The 10,622-nt window shown below is 49.7% G+C and overlaps 1 protein-coding gene and 1 long non-coding RNA gene across 2 annotated transcripts; both read left to right on the top strand.

The window, feature by feature from the left end:
• Positions 1-219: 219 nt before the first annotated feature.
• LOC306663198 lies at positions 220-3,333 on the top strand. The gene is made up of 3 exons (XR_013764395.1): positions 220-578; positions 2,339-2,594; positions 3,051-3,333. It is a non-coding gene; the product is annotated as an uncharacterized lncRNA (long non-coding RNA).
• Positions 3,334-4,307: 974 nt separating this feature from the next.
• On the top strand, positions 4,308-10,346 carry MSX2 (msh homeobox 2). Its single transcript, XM_079145783.1, has 2 exons — positions 4,308-4,809; positions 8,676-10,346. The coding sequence occupies exons 1-2, from the start codon at positions 4,431-4,433 to the stop codon at positions 9,098-9,100; spliced, it is 804 nt and encodes a 267-aa protein (XP_079001909.1). The 5' UTR covers positions 4,308-4,430; the 3' UTR covers positions 9,101-10,346.
• Positions 10,347-10,622: the final 276 nt, after the last annotated feature.

The following is a 10,622-nucleotide window of genomic DNA, read 5'->3' as shown; positions in this document are numbered from 1 at the left end:
CTTGAAGTCTCAATCCTGCTGCTTCAGCTTCCCCGGGTTACAGGCCTAGGGGTCTGGGATTACAGATCTGCAGAAGGCTCAGAAACCTCACGGTGACTCCCTTTGGTACCCACACCTGCTGTGGCAGGAGCAATTCAAAGTCTAGAGACTGGCCATTCCCGTCCAGGTCCACCCAGGACCTGCCAGGAGGTGCAGCTGATGTGGCCACCTACCCCCCTCCCCCAGCAGAGCTTGGCCAGGGGCTTCTTCCAGAGGTGCAGCGTGGATCCGGCTGCGCCGGCTGCGATCTCAGGCCTGCCTCTCCTCTCTTCCTCTCAACTTTTCAACTGTGAAATGGGGAGCTTTAGCTCAGAGTTCAGGAGGTCTTCTGTAACCTGTGAAGGGGCACAGCTAGCAGCTGGGAGTCCAGAATTTCACAAGCATGGGGACTGTCCCCCACGAACTACCGCTGTGACCCTGAATGACCTGTCTACGTATTTCCCTGCTGTGTCAATCCGAAAGGGATTGCTCTAGACGCCTGGGAATATGGCCACCCCACTGAGGATTGATCTTCCCCATTCCTTCGCCAGACCGCACAGGTAAGAAAAATGAGCTCAGAGAGGAGCAGCCTTTTGCCTGAGGTCACACAGCGAATGTCTGGGGGGTGGAGAGCAGTGTTGTGGAATTCCTGGCGGACGTTGGCGCCCGCTTGTCTGCCCGCTTCTGATACCCGGGTTCGGGAGAATAGGCCGCTAACAAGCGGCCCATTAGAAGGAATTGTCACTCCTCTGGGAGCGAGGTTGTCCCATTAGGGCGAATTGTCATTCCTCCTGGAGTGAGGTTGTCCCGGCTCCGCGCAGGCTGAGTGCCGGGGCCGAGAGCAATTAACGCGGCTCCGGCGCGGGCAGCCGCCTCTGCCCCGGGCAGCGGGGGCGGGGCGCCCGGCGCGGCTGGAGCCGGTCACCCGGCGCAGCCCCTTCCCCCGGAGCCCGCCTTTCATCTCCCCGCGCCTGGCGCCTGCCCGCAGCCCTGGCCCGTCTACAGCCCCTTCGCTGCCCCTCCCCCTCCTCCTAGCCTCCGGGATCCGGCGACCAGTCCTCGGGGTTACTCGCGCTGCCGTCTATGCGCTGCGCTCCACGGTTTGCAAGGAAGTGTCTTCGTCCTGGGACTCGGAGCGCGCGTGCGCGGCTGCGGTACCAACGAGCGTGATCCGCGCGCAGTGCCCCGCGGAGCTAGGGGAGGTGGGGGGCTGAGGATCTGCGCGCAGAGGCCTCGGCTCTCGGGGGATTAGCGGGCCTCCCACCTCCTACCTGAGTGACCCTGGCCAGCGCACTTAGCACTTCCTAGTCCAAAGCTTTTCATCTGTAAAATGGGGCGGGAGTGTGGCGGAGGGGTGGAGGGAGGCGACCCGGCCTGTTGCGGTGTGTTAGGATCAAGAAATGAGATCCTAGACCGATCTAGGTACTTAAGCATCCTGCAGAATTGATGCTTGGTGGTGGCTGAGTTCGGATGGAAGCCCCGCTTTTTTGTGCTTGCAAATTCTGCAGCTATGGAGACCTCCCCGGGAACTCACATCCACTGAGAGCCCCGAAAGGGTCAGAGCCAGCCCTCCGCTGAGAGACGATGCGAAATTCTCAGCCCTGAAGGTTTTACGAAGAACCCACCGCAAGGCTCGCGAAGGCTGGTGAAACATCTTACTTTAGGATATCTGGCGAGAAAGCGTTCGATAAACCCTTACTGCTTTTTATATACAATAATGCCCTTTTAAAATCGATCCTCTACACCTCCTACTTACTTTATATAGCCTATCGAGTTTAGTTACCACAAGAGCCATCCCAGGTAGGTAGGATTCTTTCTCATATAAGAGAATTAAAAAAAAAAAAAAAAAAAGTTGTCGGGGGGAGGCGGCCAAGCTGCCTGGCCAAGGTCAGGCGACTGGGAAAAGGTGAATAAACTGCTGAGGGGCAGCCAGCGCTGAGCATACGCACAGGTGGGGCTTTCCATGAAGGACTAGATTTGGGTTGAGATTCCAGTCTTCTCCCTGGAGAAGTGAGACCCTTCCCCAAATCGTCTCCACCCCAACAGAGCGTTAGGGAGCCACCTGCATCCTAGGGTGAACCAGCTGGCTTCCTCTCTGGCCATCCCTCCTATTTGTGGCCATAATTTGGCACTCTGGTTTTCAACAGCAGTTATTCTTTTTATCTCTACTATTCTCCTATTTCTGGTTTTAGAATTTTTGCTATCCACCTAGATACCAGGACCCCAGAGGAGTGAGGGCAACCTGACTTTCCCTTTCCCAGATGAGTTCATTAAAATTAAGGTGTTCCAATGTAATTATTTTTTTTTTTTAACTTCCCAGGAGTGAGCCTGTCTGCCCTGAAGCTGACAAATATTAACGATGTGTTTTCAAGAACAATGGTAAAACATTGGCTGGGTTCAGCCCAACTGAAAGTTGAACACTTTTGTACACTTGGGTAGCTGAGGGCTAAACGAATTTCAGATTTGCTTCCAAAATATATAGCCCGCACCTTGCCTCATGCATCTAGAAGGCACAGAACTTAATCTGGATTTACCTGTACTGTGTTTGAGATGCATATCAAGCCAACCATCACCAGGTATGACTCAAGGGGAAAATACATACATCTTAAGATAGCTTTCATGGTTTTTTTTTTTTTTAACTTTCTCTGAGCTTCCAGTTTGTAAACATTAAAAAAAAAAAAATGTGCCTGTTTCTTGTGATGGGAGATTGAACCAGAGGTTTTCATAAAACAGTGTTTAGAACTTGTTTACTTTTTGACTTTTTCAGGATCAAAAAGAATTAACTGGTTAATTAACACTGTTTATTCTCTAAGATTCAGATAATGCTTCTTCAAGTTAACCCAGATCAGCACAGTTTCACTCCTGGGTAAGGTTTGGGATGAAGGAAACTGCATCCCAGAGGTCCTGAGGAAAGAATTTAAGGATCTTAGCTCTGGGGGTCAAGTTTCTAAGACTCTTGAACTGGGAGGCAGCCTCCAAGCCTTGGTCATTCAAATAATTTAAAACTTCGTCTCTTCCTTCCGACGCTCTAGGACCTGTTTAGGAAGACTCTGCTGTGTGCGAAGTCCCCAGCCGGCCACCTCGTATTTACCTCGCTCTTAGGAAAATCGTTTAGCTATAGGAAACAGTAGCTGCACCCTGCGAAGAATCATTAGAAGCGATCTTTTCCGCCCGGCGGCCTGCGGAACAGCCAAGAGATCCGAGGCCTCTTTGCGCTGTCAGAACTCCCTCTCCTCCTCACGGCTCCGAGACCGCCACCACTAAGGCTTTGAAAGGGGATCCCTAAGGGCGTACTTTGGATGTTTATGCTTTAAAAAAAAAAAAAAAAAAAAAAAAAAAATGAAGTCCGGTGCAATGAATAAAAATGTGCTTCTCCAAAATACACTCAGGCCTGGGGTGTGCAAACGTGGGACTTGGTATCTCTGAGATTTGTGGGGGGCGGGGACACCATATATCGGTGACTTTTCCTCCCTTCCCACCACTCTCCAAGGCAAACACCAGCACCTAAACACACATGACAAAAACAAACTCAAACTCACGAACACACATTTGCTCTCGGTCTTGAGAAAAAGATTGGATCCGAATCTCGCTCGCCCAGAGAGGAGATTCAGAGGCGAAGAAAACACAGACTTACACATTCTAAAAGTACCCCGATTTTGTGTAAATGGAAAATGAGAAATACTACTGATTTAAATCCTCTATTATGAAAGTATTCAGGAGAAAGCAACTTCTGACTCCCTTCGGGCTCCCTCCGGTCCCTTTTTCTAGAGGAACGAGTTATAATAGTAGCGGACCCTCTTGAGCGCTTGCTATGACGAGGTGCTTCTAAGCACCATGCCTGCATTATTTTTAGCAGGGATACTGGCCATGCTTTTCAGGACTACCACAAATTTGTAAAGTTAGTCCAGTTTTGACGAATAGTGGGAGCTTCATAAATGTTCTTGCAACGCCAGTTGCGGATTTAAGACGGTTCAGGCGGAGTGCGAGCCGGGGGAGTGAGATGTGCACCAAAGAGGGGTCAAAAAAGAGAAGAAATGGGACTCAGCGAACTTCCTCTTTCAATAATCGGCCTTAATTACGTCTTGGACTTTTCAGTTTTGGCGTGATTATAACCCTTAAGGGATAGCCTAGTAACAACTCTGCTGACTGCTCCTGTAATTAACTCCTAATTTATTTCAAACAGGAAAAAAAAAAAAAGTCCACAGCCTCTTCGGGAAGAGCCAATCGGAGGCGAGCGCCCGTGTCGTCAGCGCCAGGGCGGGCGCGGATTGGCTGGGCCGAGTCTCCCACTTCCCCTTGGAGGAAAGCTCGGCTCCCAGCGCCCCTCCCGTCTCCCCCGCAAAAAGTTTGAGACGCTGCCGCCGGGCTGCCAGCGGAGTTGCGCGCCGGGATCTACGTGGGGCAGGGAAGTCATGGCTTCTCCGTCCAAAGGCAACGACTTGTTCTCGTCCGATGAGGAGGGCCCGGCGATGGTGGCCGGGCCAGGCCCGGGGCCCGGGGGCGCCGAGGGGGGCGCCGAGGAGCGTCGCGTCAAGGTCTCCAGCCTGCCCTTCAGCGTGGAGGCGCTCATGTCGGACAAGAAGCCGCCCAAAGAGGCGTCCCCGCTGCCGGCCGAAAGCGCCTCGGCAGGGGCCACCCTGAGGCCGCTGCTGCTGCCGGGACACGGCTCCCGGGACGCGCATAGCCCCGGGCCTCTGGTCAAGCCTTTTGAGACTGCCTCAGTCAAGTCGGAAAATTCGGAAGACGGAGCGGCGTGGATGCAGGAACCCGGCAGATACTCGCCGCCACCAAGTGAGTGCGCGCCAGGGTTGGAACGAGGGGTAGGCGGGTGCGTCGGGTGCCGGAGGGCACTGGGCGCGGGGATTTCAGGCTGCGGGCAAGGAGACCCTCTGCACGCGCTGTGCGTCTGGAAAGCGAGCCAGAAATTCTCGTCCTCCGTTGGGGAGTTCAGCGTGCCGACAGCATCCTAGACACTTGGAATCGCGGCGCCCAGAGTGTCTGGGATCGCCTTCCTTCCTGTACAGTGCTCCACGGAAGAGCGGACTCGCTCATCTTTGGAGAGTGGACCCCAGCTGGGTTTGCGAGGTCACTCTGTCGCCGGTTTTTGCAGCCCTACCACTTAGCATATTTTGCCCCATTGGCCCCGGAGTCTCTCTGCCAGGGGAATGAGGGGGTTCCACGTTGACTCACTCTTTGGTATGTGTCAGACACGGAGTTGTCTCATCTCCTTTCAAAACGCACAGTCCTGTGAGGTGGGCCCCCATTTTAAAGATCCGGAGTCAAACCAGATATTGAGTGAAATCATCTTTCGTGAGACTTGCGGGTGTAGAAGCCGTGTCCCACGAAAGGATGATGGAGACACTGATGGGGGAAGAAAAGGTGTCCCTATCGTCGCCGCAGCCAGCGCCTCCTTGGCGAGGTTCTGCGCTTCGATGCGAGCGGGCTGGGGCCAAGAAACACGAGGGCTTCGCTGGGCTCACAGTAGTAATTAACAGCATTCCAGCAGGGCTTGCGAGATGATCAAAGATGCTGCTTACCTCACCCTATCCGATCCTACCTAGAACCTCCAAGTGTAGGCAGAGGCTAGCAACCTGTGGCTATCCCCTTTCCCAAACGTGGACACAGAGCATTTTGAGAGATCATTCCCATCCCAGATCACCAGCAACCATTGTGTTGGGCATGGGGATCTGGTGTCCATACCCTGCTCCTCTGTTGGGTGACTTGACCACCTTTGATCCCTCTCCCCAAAGACCAGGACCAAGTCTGCTCCTAGCCTCCACTTCCAGTGAGGCCGTACCGATTCCAGATTTAGCATGTTTTGGGGCGTGGGTTCTCTGCAATTTGAAGTCATTCTCTACAGATCCTTGTAGTTCTGTCGCTTGGCTTTTAACATTTCTCTATTTCCTCGTTGCTTTTTCTTCTCACTGCACCCCTGCCCTACCTTCAGGAAAGGTGAGAAAGAGCGGGGTCTGTGGAGGGACTTTCCTAAACTGGGAGCGAACCTTTCTCCATTTCCATCATTCAGCCCTCCCAAATGGAGACAGACGCAAAGCATTCTGAGAACAAGACTGGGCCCTACTTGCAGGCGTCAGGGACTGTCCCCTCTGGCAGTCCCTCTCCACCCTGTTGAAATTCTGAAAGACTCAAAGGGCATGGAGATTAAGGACTCAAAGAATTTAAACTCCAGTTGCACAGCATTCGCAGTAGTATCTTATCTGATCTCCTTTGTACGGCAGCGGTGGGCCTCTTGTTAACAGATGAGAACGTTTCAGCAAAGTTCAGAGGATCAGCAATTTGGGCCTGACTGAAAGAGCTTGAGGACGTTTAGTGATCACTTACCAAGTGGCAGGTGGGGCTCCGGGCATTCGAAAATGTGATACTCCAAACAACCCTGAGGATAGGTATAATTTGCTTATTTTATTGACAGTGAAATAGAGGCTCGAAAACACTCACATACTTAATGTGTTTAACAAATTTTGAGTAACTGTGTATTCCTAGGCCTGGGGCAATGCCAGCAGCACATCAAAGATTCAGGCCTTAAATGGAATGATACTCAAAGGTCAGGAATCTCAGCATCCTAGCTCCTCCAGGGCTTAGGAGGGCCGTCCCTGGGGCACTCAGCTCCCCTACCCTCTACCAGGCTACAACCTCTGGCCCTGAGAGTGACCTTTCCCCAAGAAGAGCTGGAGGGTCTCAGGAAAGATTTCATTTGTAAATCTGGGCCTGGAGGTGGCAGCAGGAGCCCAGTGCTCTGGTTGAACAGGGTGGGCCTGGGAGCACCCCAGCCACAGCGCCTGGAGCAGGAGGGAGCCGGCGCCGGCCGGGGTTTTGTTATTGGGAGGAAGTAGGATAAATGCTGTTTTGCCTGGTATAATCGCATCCTTCCTCCCCTGGTTTAAAATGGGGCAGGGGAAGGGGGGGAGTGGAGCTCGGAGAGGGAGGGAACCTCAGAGCCTTGTGGCTTTGATACACATGTGCCGTCCCCATTGCCCGGATTTCAAATTAAATGCAGCCCACAGAGCAGCTGGAGTTACCCTGCCCAGGCATTTAGAAGGCTCAACACCCCTGTGTTCAGCCAGGAGCAAGTGTGTGCACCACCAGGTCTTCCTGAGAGACTCACTGGGTCCTCCTGAGAACCTGGCCAAGTTTGGGTAGGGAACTTTGTGTGTCTCCTGAGAGTCTTGACAGCGGTGGTGTAGTTCATTTGTAAATTCAGAAGGCTCCCCTTCTCGCTCTCTGGCTTATTCAGGGATTAGCATATGCAAAAGTCTAGACTTTTATCTGTTTCCTACCCATCCTTCCCCTGGATTTCTGTTCTTTGATTACAGAACCTACTACTTTTTTTTTTTTTTTTTTTTCTTACTTGCTGGTGAACTGATGGTTAATCCTGTGACTCCAGGAAAGATCCATCTCTTGTTGGAAATGGAGGCCGGGTTGGGACTTGTGCTGTGTCACTCTCAAGTATGAAGTGTCAACTCTTTCACAGGCCACCAAAGTAACTAAACTAGAAATGCGACATTCTCCCCGGAGTATCCTGGAGTTGCTACTGTGGCTACATTTAGAAAATTAGCATAGCTCATAAAAGCCAAGTGCAGAAAATTAATTGTTTAGCATTCAGTTCCTTAAGCTCTGTTCTCCTCCCCCTGCCCTTGAGGAAAACAAGCCCCAAGTTAGTAGGTGTCCTGGCATCCCAGGAAGTCCTAGCCTGCAACTTCCTATAATTGAATCCAGTTTAAGAGCGGAGTCTGGATGCTGTTGCCATACCTTTATTTTGCTTGTTATTCCACACTTTTAAATTCTGGTGACAAACTAATCATTTACACATTTCCCCTAAACCATGGAATGGGTACGGATGACTAAGATGTCATCATGTGCTCTCAATTCAGAGGCAGTGTGATTTCCCCTGACATGTACATTTATGGGTGAGCTAATTTTCCCCTCTGTCTTAGTAAAGTTTATATTACCAAAGCACCCAGCCAAGAAACTTATCCCACTTCCAGATCTGTAAAATGATGTCCATGTTCAGGTTTTATAATCTGAAGACTGGATGGAATGACAGCCTGTGGTTGCTTATGGCATGGGGCAGCCCACACATCCACAGATCCTATTAATTGACCACAGACCTTATCTGCGTGATTATCCTTCAAGAACATGCAGTCCAATATTCATGGGCTCTGACCCGGGAAGGGCTAACCCAGTGTGTAGGGCCCCCTTCAAGTGTTTTCACTATTCTTGGGAGTGAGCCCCTCCCTATTTTAAAGACCAGAGAAGTTAAATTCAGAAGGTTTTTTTTCTCAGGGAAGTCTGCTCCCTTGACTTACCAGGGCTCTGTTCCTGCCAGTCCTATTCCATTATCCTCAATGCTATTTGTTCTCCAGATAGAAAGTTCCATAACATCATTCAATTTCCAAACTGATTTAAAAAAAAATAATAAAGCAACTTATCCACCTGAAATTCTGTCTTCCTTATCTGCCCCCCCTCCAAAAATACATCGTTTTGACAGAAGTAGCTTTTTTTGAAAGATGAAACTGTGTGTGTGTGTGTGTGTGTGTGTGTGTGTGTGTGTGTGTGTGTGTGTGTGTGAGAAGCACAGGGTTTTCTGTTAGGAGGAGGCCCGCAGACAGACCTTGCTAACCCATCCCCTCTCTGTCCCTTAGGACACATGAGCCCCACCACCTGCACCCTGAGGAAACACAAGACCAATCGGAAGCCTCGCACACCCTTCACCACGTCCCAGCTCCTAGCGCTGGAGCGCAAATTCCGCCAGAAACAGTACCTCTCCATCGCAGAGCGCGCGGAGTTCTCTAGCTCTCTGAACCTCACAGAGACCCAGGTCAAAATCTGGTTCCAGAACCGAAGGGCCAAGGCAAAAAGACTGCAGGAGGCAGAACTGGAAAAGCTGAAGATGGCAGCCAAACCCATGCTGCCCTCGGGCTTCAGCCTCCCCTTCCCCATCAATGCGCCCCTGCAAGCAGCGTCCATATACGGAGCGTCCTACCCCTTCCATAGACCTGTGCTTCCCATCCCACCCGTCGGACTCTACGCCACGCCAGTGGGATACGGCATGTACCATCTGTCCTAAGGAGGACCAGATCCACAGACTCCAGGATGGATGTGTGTTTAAAAGGGTTCCCCTCTGTCTCAAAGAAGGCGACCGGCCCAGTCCTCCTGCAGGGGACCTTTCAGGCACCGTCCAAGCGGCTAGGCCCACAGGGCCCCAAGTCATAGTTTGAGATTCTTCTTCAGGTGGGAGGCACCACGTCCTGTTTACGGCGCCTTATCCTAAATGCCCCCTTCTCCTTTCCTGAAAATTGGCTCTGGCAGTTTTTATGTATAAATATATATATAATAAAATATAAGACATTTTTATACAGCAAACATAAAAATTCAAATTATTTGGAAAGGGAAAATTTATATACATATGCATTTTTCTGTATATCACCTTAAAGAGACTGTAAGTCCATCTGTTGTGTTTTCGTAAAGGGGGAGACAGGTCATTTGCAAATTTGATGGTCTTGATAGGCTGATTTGACTTCCGCTTTCGGAACACAAATGCTAGACTTACACACTATGCATGTAGGAAGTAGACAGTGGAAAACTTCTGGCAAGTGAAGGAGGTTATAACATGTTTGCATTTTATGTGCATAAGAAAAAGCTTGAGATGCTTCTGCATTTGACTATTTCCCTTCCTCTGCATATTGTCAGCTTTATCATTTTTTCCATAAGATTGAAAAGAGGGGGATGAGATAATCCTGAGACCACCCCAGGGTAAGGTAGAAAATAGAAATACTTCCTAACTCTCCCAGTGCTGTGCTATTTAACTCCATTTCAGGTCATCAGAGAGCAAAAAGTTAAAGGGTGTCAGAAGGAATCGATGATTTCTATGAAATACTAGGTATATCAATTTGCAAAGATGATTTGGGGGGGGTGTGGAAGTGTAGTAATTTTCTGCTTAAAAAAGCAAATATTTTGTAACCATTACCTATATGCTAAATATTCTTAAATAATTAGTAGAGCCAGGAAGGAAAAAAAAAAAAAATCATACTTTCTCTGTGTGTACATATTATATGTGCTAAACTTAGGAAAATTTTATATACTTTTTAACATGTTGAGGGCAGAGGGTAAAGCCATCATTTAACTTGCTAAAAATGGTGTTGTCAAACAGCCCATTTAGCGTCTTGGTGTTTCACCTGCCTGTCCAGCTCCTCCCCACCCCCCTACACTTCTATCCCTTTGAAAGGGTACATTGTACAATTTTATATATTTTATTGAAGAGTTATTTCTTATCTCTTATTCTGAATTAAATTAAATGTTTGTTTTATTGCAGTCAAGTTTGTCCCAACTCACAATTATTTTAAAAGGAGCTCTCTATTCTCAGTTCACAAACACTACCCCGATGAGGGAGGGGGCTGGTTCTTTTAATTATTGTTTTAATTTGAATGGATCCAGTGTTGTGGCCTTGTGGGGGAGGAGTAAATTGAAAATATTGAGATACTTTGAAATGTTTCCTCTGCGGCTTGTGTTGCTCATGGAAAAGGAGGATTGCTGTTGGGAAGTTTTCAAACTGTAGTGAAAGGTGATCTCTTAAAAGAAGAGGTGCAGAG

The sequence above is a fragment of the Sciurus vulgaris genome, assembly GCF_902686455.1.
Source record: "Sciurus vulgaris genome assembly, chromosome: 6".
NCBI classification, from domain to species: Eukaryota; Metazoa; Chordata; class Mammalia; order Rodentia; family Sciuridae; genus Sciurus; species Sciurus vulgaris.
The sequence above is the reverse complement of the archived record's forward strand: the minus strand, read 5'-3'. Positions and strand labels throughout refer to the sequence as shown.

What these genes read in the sequence shown, in the direction of transcription:
- MSX2 (XM_079145783.1), top strand. Translation starts at nt 4,431, where the DNA reads ATGGCTTCTCCGTCCAAAGGCAACGACTTGTTCTCGTCCGATGAGGAG. An exon ending in CAGATACTCGCCGCCACCAA is followed by an intron (nt 4,810 to 8,675) that starts GTGAGTGCGCGC and finishes TCTGTCCCTTAG; the next exon opens with GACACATGAGCCCCACCACC.